Below are 8,910 nucleotides of genomic sequence, written 5' to 3'. Positions count from 1 at the left end.
TCCCGTAGGTGGGGCCCCGGTCTGTGTGTGTCCACCCTTTTCTCCCCAACAACCAGCCCAGCGCCTGGCACAGCGCAGGTGCCTGACACGTATTTGAGGAAGACTGGGTGAGAGGGGCCGTTTGCCTGTGTACCAGTCAGCCTTTGCCTGAGACAAACCAGCCCCAAACCTAGGGGATGAAAACAGCAACCATGATTGTGCTCATGGTTCTCCGGGTGGTTCTGATGGGCTGGGCTGGGCGTTGCCGCTTATCCCCACGGACCCTGGGCATCTGGGGGGGGCCCTCTAGAGCTTGGGGTTTTCAACACCATGTCCCCACATACACGTACATTGGGAGAACGAGTGGAGAGCACATACATCTTTATTTTGGCTTTTAAAAAGGAAAAACACTACCCACCATTACAGTGACCATCATCTCCCCAAAGGAGGGAGCAGTAGGAACGAGTTCCAGAGAAAAAAAGGACACTCTTTTTTTTTTTTTTTTTTTTGGAGGAAGACTGGCCCTGAAATAACATCCGTGCCCATTTTCCTCTACTTTATATGTGGGACGCCTACCACAGCATGGCTTGCCAAGCTGTGCCATGTCCGCACCCGGGATCCAAACCGGCGAACCCCATGCCGCCGAAGCAGACCGTGCGCACTTCACCGCTGCACCACTGCACCAGCCCCAAGGACACTCTTTTCTATTGCACACACACAGTCAATGGATTTGGAAAGAATCTTCACTGCCCTGTGGAAGGATTAATGTTTAATTCTATACAAAGAGCTCTAAGAGCTCTGAGAATTGGAAAAGAGAGAGAGAAAAAAAAGAAAAAGGAAGAAAAATGAAAGACTTTCATCAGCAAACCCTCCGATGGCTCCCCATTTCCCTCAGAACAAAAGCCAAAATCATTATGGAAGCTCAAGGCCCCATGATCTGCCCCCTGTTAACTTTCTGACCTCGATTCCTATTACTTCTTTCTTTGCGCACTGGTTTCCAGTTACACAGGCCTCAGGGCCTTTGCATGGGCTGCTCCCTCTTCCTGAAATGCTCTTCCCCCAGATATCCTCAGGGTGCACCACCTCATCTCCTTTCATGGTCCTACCTCAGGACCTTTGCACAAGCTGTTACTCCTGCATGCAATCCTTTTCCTCCAGATGGTCACATAGCTCACATCCTCACCTCCTTCGAATCTTGGCTCAAATGTCACATTTTTAATGAGGTCTTCCCTGACCACTCTCTTTGATACTATAAGCAGCCTGTTTCTGCCTCATCCCCCATATTCCCAATTCCCTTACCTTAATTAGAAATTTTTTTCTAACCATCTTCATTCCTCTCTCTGCGTGTATGAGTTACCATTTGGTGTCATTTCCTTTCAGCCTAAAGGACTTCCTTTAGCATTTCTTGTGGTCTGCAGGCAACCAATGATCTCAGATGTAGTCTGTCTGAAAATGTCTTTATTTCACCTTCATTTTCAAAGGATGTTTTCACAGGTTACAAAATTCTGGATCGACAGATTTCATCTTTTTTCGGCACCTTAGAGATACCGTTCCATTGTCTCGTGGCCTCCCCTGCTCTGTGGTGAGAAGTCAGTTGATATTCACCTCATTGTTCTCTTGCACATAATGTGTCATTTTTCTCTGGCTGCTTTTAAGATTGTTTCTTTAATTTTGGATGTCAACAGTTTGATAATAACATTCCTGGGTGTGATTTTCTTGTATTTATCCTCCTTGGAGTTTGTTGAAATTCTTGGATCTGTAAGTTAATATCTTTCACCAAACGTGGTAAATTTGGGGCCATTATTTCTGCAAATACTTTTCTGTCTCATTCTCTTTCCCTTCCCTTCTGAAACTCCACCTAGTGGTAGGGTAGATTGATGGATATTATTCCACAGGTCTCTGAGGTTCAGCCACTTTTTAAAAATGTTTTTCTGTCTGTTCTTCAGGTTGGATAATTTCTGTTGGTTTATCTCCAAGTTCACTGGTTTCATGTCCAACCTTCTGTGAAGCCCAGCCAGTGAAATTCTCACCTCGATTGTTGTATTTTTCAGCTCTAGAATTTCCACTTGACTCTTTTTTCATAGCTTCTCTTTCCTACTAGGATTGCCTAACTGTTCTTTAATTGTGCATATCTTTTCCTTTAAGTCTTTGAACACATTTGTATTAGGAGCTTTAACATTTTTGCATATTGCAATACCTGTGTTATCTTGGCATTGGTTTCCATTGACTGCTTTCTTTGTTGACTGTGGTTCATACTCTCCTGTTACTTCACATGTGTAATGGTTTTTAAATGGATACTGGCCACTATGCCTGATATACTGTAGAGACCCTGCATTGTGTTATGTTCCTCTGAAGAGTGTGTGTCTTGTTCTGGGAGGCAGTTAAGTCAGCTGGATTCCAACTCCAAGCTCTGTACTCTCTGCGGTGGGTGACAGCTGAAAGGTCTGCTCAGTTCTTTCAAATTCCAGCTGTCGCTTTTTCACCAGGTGCCCTGGGTCCCCTCCGAACAGCAATAATCTAGTCAGCCAAGGATTTGGATGGATTTTATATGCAGATTTTTAAATTTACCTTCTCTGGGGCTTCCTTCCCTCCCACAATTTCCTCCTCTCTCACTGTCTTTCTGGCTGATCTGTCAGCTTCTAACTCTTTCCTCTCACACCTCAAGCCAGTGGGGATGCAGCAAGGGCACAGAGCCGACACCCAGAGGACAGACTCACAGCTCTGACCCCGGGCAGCTCCCCCCTCAGGGGTACACTCATCTTCAGTTTCTGCTTGATTTTGATCACTCTCCAATGTCTTTGAACAGTGAATTCGTTTTTACTATATTTTTCCAATTTTATAATTTTTTATCCGCCAGACTATTTGTCTGACAAACCTACTCTGACATAACCCAAAGTCAGAGGCCCCTCCTTTTAATTTTGTATTATTTTGTAATCTTCTAAAGCAGTTATCGTGGATTTGTTTATTATAGGCATTATGTTTCCCATCTGACTTCCCCCACTGGGATGTGAGCTTCATGAGGGTCTGTTTTGTCACATGACTCACTCCCAGTGCCTAGAACAATATTAGAGAGACATAGCAAGCGCTCAACCAAAAGATACTGAATAGAGAAATCAACGAAGGGGTCTTAGAGGGGCCCACGGGCTCTGAAAGGTAGCCTGTGGCTCTGACATGTGGTCATTATCTTACCTTATTATATATTACCTTATCTCTGCTTCCAATTGCCCACCTCAGGAGGTGGCGTGCCTCCGCCAGCTGACCGCAGCCATCCTGTTTGTGTCCTTTGTGGTTGGCATAGTGGTCAATGGGATGACTGCCTTCCACATGGCTCGCCCTGTCACCACCATCTGGTCCTTCAACCTGGCCCTTGCCAGCTTCACTGTCTCATGGTCCCTGCCCGTTGCCATATACAACATAGCCTCCGGCCAGTGGCCCTTCAATGAGTTGACCTGCAACCTCTCCCTGGCCTTCACCTTCTTTCCCAGCATCTGCCTCCTGGTCTTCATCTCTGTTGACCGTTGCATCTCTGTCCTCTGCCCCCTCTGGGCTTAAAATCACCACACTGTGCAGCAAGACACCTGGCTGGCTGTCGGCGTGTGGCTCCTGGCAGTGACCATCATTCACTTCCCGCTGGGCTTCTCGGTGCCCCTGGCCATCATCAGCACCTGTGCCACCTCGTCCACATCATGCTCCAGCGGGAGGGCTGGGTCCACGCCGGCCGGTGGGCGAGGTTGCTGCTGGTGTTGGTTAGCGCCTTCTTCATCTTCTGGTTTCTGGTTAACTTGGTGCTTTAGGTCCAGTTGGGGTGATTTTTGGTGCTAAAGAAGTCCCGCGACCCCACGATGCTGCTCATCCTCTGGGCTACCTTCTCCCCGGGCTGTTTCAACAGCTGCCTCAAGGCTTTCCTCTATGTCTTCATTGGCAGAGATTTCCAAGGAAAGCTTTTCCAGTCTTTGCCTTCTGCCCTGGCCAGGGCGTTTTAGTGAGGAGGGATTTCTCAGCCAGTCTGTCCCCGAGGTGAAGCCCCCAGGGGATGACGGAGACCTTCAGGTGGAAGCTGGAAAATTCCTGCTTAATCTGCAACCTCTTCTCTAGGCTGGCTTCAAGGACTACATTTCCCAGTGTCCTTTGCAATGAGGTATGGCCATGTGACTATGGTCTGGCCAATAGGACGTGCGTGGAAGTAATCAATGTAACTTCCTTGAAGTGCCCTTAAAGGGAAAGGGGCCTGCCCTCTTTCTCCATTGCCCCCTTTGCATCGTCTAGAATGCAGCTGTAACAGTTAGCTTCTGCTGCGTAACAAACACTCTAAAACTTAGACCCTTAAAACCATAACCTTGTCTGATTTCTTGAGCCAGCAATTTGAGCTGGTCTTGGCTGGGCTTCCTCATGCATCGTCTTTGGGTCAGCTAAGCAACTCGACTTCTGGGTGGGGCGACTTGCTTTCAGCTGGGGTGATGGGATTGACTGAGCCATGTAGCTCTCAGCGTCCTGCAGGCTGACTGGGGCGTGTTCACATGGTGGCTGGGGAGGGCTCCAAGACCAAGAGGGGACACATGACACAGACTTGACACTTTACACCATGTGACTAGTTTCAAGGGGCGGGGAAGTCGATGCCACCGCTGGATGGGAAAATCTGAAAAGTGACATTGCAAAGGAGCATAGACACGGGAAGGTGTGCAGAACTGGGGCCACTTTTGCAATCTGCCACAGCACGCGCGGTGGCGTGCCACGTGGAAAGTGACCGTGAACCCATACTAGTCGTGGAATGCTTACACCCAGGCTGTGAAGAGAGAGATCTCAATTTCTAGCTCATCGAAGCCACTGTTATTTTGTGTCTCTGTTATAGCAGCTGAATCTATACTTTACTGGCCGTCGACCTTGTGTGAAGTGACATAATACATCTCCTTATTGTCAAAGCCATTTGGAGTCAGGTTTCCTGTTATCTTAAACCCACAGAAGCCCTGTGGAAGCATGCAATAAGCACTCCTTCCCGGGGACAGAAATCCTGGTGGTTCCTGGTCACAGTGGACCATTTCCTTAGTTCTAGGCAGAGGCAGAGAAGAACTTTCATCCAAACCAAAAGCTATCTGCTACTTGTTCATAATCTGAAAAGGCAGTTCTGGTCCCGCTGTGATGAGCCCTGAGAACTCCCCTCTCGGAGCCTTGATTCTCTCGACTCTGTAAACCAGGGCCAAATGCTTTCATCTTTCACAGATGCAGAGAGTCTGAAATGATATGATGACTGAGTATCAACGAAGAATAGAGGCGCCTTAAAAAAATAAGCTGGGAAAAGTGGTTTACTAAAGAACAAAAACGTTAAAACAAGATAGACACCTGGTAAAGAGAGAATGATTCTATCTTTCCAGACCCTGAAATTCCAACTTCTTCTCACTAGAGTCTGTCATCAGTTTCCTGTGGATCCTTCCCGATAGCCTATGCATGCATGAGCATTTTAGACTGAAATAGAGCATGCCATTTACATGATCCTACATCGTGTGTGCGTGTTACTAAGAGTGTATCTTGGAGGTGGTTGCCTATAAGAGGTTTGCCATATTATTTTTCAGTGCTGGCGGACAAGTGTTTCCCCGTCTGGATGTACCGTGTACAGAGGGATTTCGCTGATCTCCCGCCGATGAGCATTTAGGTTGCCTTGAATCGGCTTTGATGATATTTTTGAAACTTAAAAATCATTCCGTATAACCCACATTCTGAACAATTCGAGGAACTCATTGATTTATCACAGGGCAAACACCATGCAGCTTAACCAGGTCATGGAGCGGAACACTGTCAGCCACCTCAGCACCCCCTCCCAACCTCTCCTCTTCCTTCAAAGATAACCTCTCTCCTAACTTTTATTGTAAACCTTTTTCTGCCTTGCCTTTTTTTCCCTCTCAGGTTTTTCATTGGAAACATTTCAAACCTACAGTTACAAGAATAATACAGTGTACCTTCCAACTAAATTTATCAAATGCTAATATTTGCTCATCCCTGTATCCCCTATATTTAGTTTCTCTCTCTCCTTCTCTCTTTCTCCTTATTTGTGTATCTCTCTCTCTCTCTCTCTTCCACCCTTTATCCATCCATCCATCCATCCATCCATCCATCCATCCATCCATCATCTCTCCACACACAGGTGTACATACCATGATGAGCAGATCAGGATCCCAGATGTCTGGGAGGCTGAGGGACGGAGCCCCCTACACAGTTACTATCACTCGATGAGCCCAGTCATAAGATGAACCTCTAGAAATCTTTGAACCTTTTGAAAGTAGGTGCACACATCACGATATTTCACCCACGAATTCTTTAATCTGTGTCTCCTAAGAACATGGCCGTTTTCCCTGTACAACCCTAGTATCATTACCACCCTCAAGACCTTTAATATTGATACTATCTAATAAATAGTCCATATTCAAATTTCCTAGTTGTTGCAATAATGAACTTGATAGCATTAAAAAAAAAAATCAGGCTCCTGCCTTGATATTCTTTTTTCCCCAACTAAAATGGACCATGCGTTAGGTCACAAACACAGCACGGCTCAATTCTCAAGAGCAGAAGCAATCCAGGCCACATTCAAAATTAGAAATTAATAGTGAAGGATAACCAAAAACACTCAAATGGTCTTGGGCATTTCAAAACACTCTTCTAAGTGACTCCTGGGCAAAATGGAAGAATAAAACTGAAGTGCCACTTTATTTAGACATGAGCACACTCCGCACCAAAACTGGTGAGGTGGGGCCAAAGCTGCACCCTGAGGAAAATCTATAGCTTTCAATGTTAATGAGGAAGAAAAAAGTCCAAAAGGAGACGAGAAAAGTGAAGAATTCGGGAAGCTAGAAGAAGAATAAATAAATACATAAATAAATGCGTGCCAAAAGTTGAAAGAAAGCCTTGATAGAGATTATCGAGGAAACTAACAAAAAAGAAGGAAGTGGATAATGACAAGAAGCTGGTTCTCTCTCTCCCAACAATAATGTCCTTTGACTTTTGTGCCTGCGTGCTTTGGTGAATACTCCAAGAAGGCAGATGGCATGATGGCCACTTAGAGCTGGGTGACACCAGTTAAGTGGCTTCCACTCTCCATGCCTCAGTTTCCACCTCTGTGAAATGGGAAACTTATAGGACCTTCCCCAAAGAGGTGCTGGGATGATGGTCCTCGTTCAGCACCTGGCACCGCAGGGGGTGTAGTGTAAATATTTGCTGTTATCAATATTGCCACCTGTTAGAATAGACTCTCCTGGGGCACCGGCGGGGTCAGAGGGCGCGGTCCACGTTGCCAGACTCCCCGCAGGGCGCCAGCCAAGCTGTTTCCCACTGTTTCGCCTGCAACCACGGAGTGAGTCTCTTTGATTTTCGCCTTCTCAGAGGAGAATAGTGGGATTCCCAGCGAGGTTTTTAATTTGCATTGATTTTCTAATGAGCGCGGTTAAACAGTCTTTCAGGAGGACTCTGCGGTTTCTGGAGCTGCTGCAGGATTCTCCTCGGGGAGATGTGGTCCTGGCGGGGGAGAGCCCGGCATGGCGGGGAAGGTGGCGCCTTGAGACCCAGGGAGCGAGAAGCAGTGAGGAAGCCAGTGTTTCGGGTTGTGGAGCGTGCCCTGAACCTCGGTGTTTTGGGACTGAATAATCTGCCAACTAGGGACTGAAGATGCTTCTCTAATAAGATTTCTGAGAACCCGAGAAGGCAGTTCATTCCTTCATCCATCAAATATGGACAGCTCACGGGTATTGAGCGTGTCCTGTGCCCCAGGTCCTGTCCAGAGGGTTACAACGGTGGGAACTCCGGAAATCGGTATCCCAAATCCATGAGGGCGGTGTACAATTGTACAGCTAGGGAAACTCCAGACTCAGAGAGGTGAAGTCACTGACCAAAGGTCACACAGCGAGTAAGCAGTAGTCAGGACTTGAACGGTCTGACCCTGCTAATCCATTCGGTCATGGTTACTGAGTGCCCGTCAGGAGAACAGCAGGGTTCTAGGCACCGGCGACAGGAAGGAGGAGACAGAGATCCCTACCTTGGAAGCACTGACCTTCCAATAGGAAGCACTCACATCCCAGGAGAGGGGCTGACATCCCAGGGGAGGGGCTGACATCCCAGGGGAGGGGCTGACATACCAGGGGAGGGGCTGACGTCCCAGGGGAGGGGCCGACATTCCCTACCCTAAGACCCCACAACCTCCGCCTCCCCACCATACTCTGTCCCTATGAGTACTGACTGAGCTCCTCGCAGGCACACGTCTCTGTCACCCCTGGGATCCCAGCGCGCCTGACAGGAACGAGCCTCTGCCCTCGTGGAGGCCGCAGCCCGGGGAAGACAGGCCCGAACGGGAGGATCCACAGAGAGACACTCACCTCCCAGGCAGGAGGGCGGCAGGTACGCGCTCTTAATTACAACCTCTGCTTCTCTGTGCCAGGAGAGAGGGGAGGCGCCGCCCCCAGCCTGGCCTGGTTTGAGATGTTCCCAGCCGTGGGAGACAGACAGACTGTCACCAAATGTCGGAAAATAGCTGTCATGAGACTCCTCAGCCCCTGACACCTGACACCTTCCCCTCCCCGCGCCTGAAACCCTCCCTGGGCGGCTGCAAAGTCGTAGGTTCTATTCCTGTCGGCTGAGCACCCAAATGGGGGTAGAGACTTCCTTGCTGAGGTCCCAGCCGGGGTCAGGAGGTCAGGGTCGGGATTCGAACTGGGGACCTCGGCCTGCTGTGGCTTTGATGGGCCACAGTGCAAGGCCAAGCTGAGGGGCTGGGACTTCGTCCAGGGGTACTGGGGAGCCATGAGCGGTGTGTGAGCAGGGGCAGGGCAGGGTCAATGTTGGGCGTAGAAAGATCCCTCTGGGGCCCGGTGGGGGCGGTGAACAGAGGCCAGGAGAAGGCTGGGGCGGGGGTCCCGGGGGACAGGAGGAGGCCTGAGCAGGGGCCAGGCCGTG

General features: G+C 48.7%; 1 protein-coding gene across 1 annotated transcript; it reads left to right on the top strand.

The window, feature by feature from the left end:
* Positions 1 to 3,150: 3,150 nt before the first annotated feature.
* Positions 3,151 to 3,962, top strand: GPR32 (G protein-coupled receptor 32). The gene is given in 2 exon segments (XM_046682142.1): positions 3,151 to 3,646; positions 3,649 to 3,962. Coding segments are annotated over 2 exon segments (810 nt in total).
* The last annotated feature ends 4,948 nt before the right edge of the window (positions 3,963 to 8,910 follow it).

The sequence above is a fragment of the Equus quagga genome, chromosome 13, assembly GCF_021613505.1.
Source record: "Equus quagga isolate Etosha38 chromosome 13, UCLA_HA_Equagga_1.0, whole genome shotgun sequence".
NCBI lineage: Eukaryota > Metazoa > Chordata > Mammalia > Perissodactyla > Equidae > Equus > Equus quagga.
This window is presented reverse-complemented; position numbering and strand designations above follow the sequence as displayed.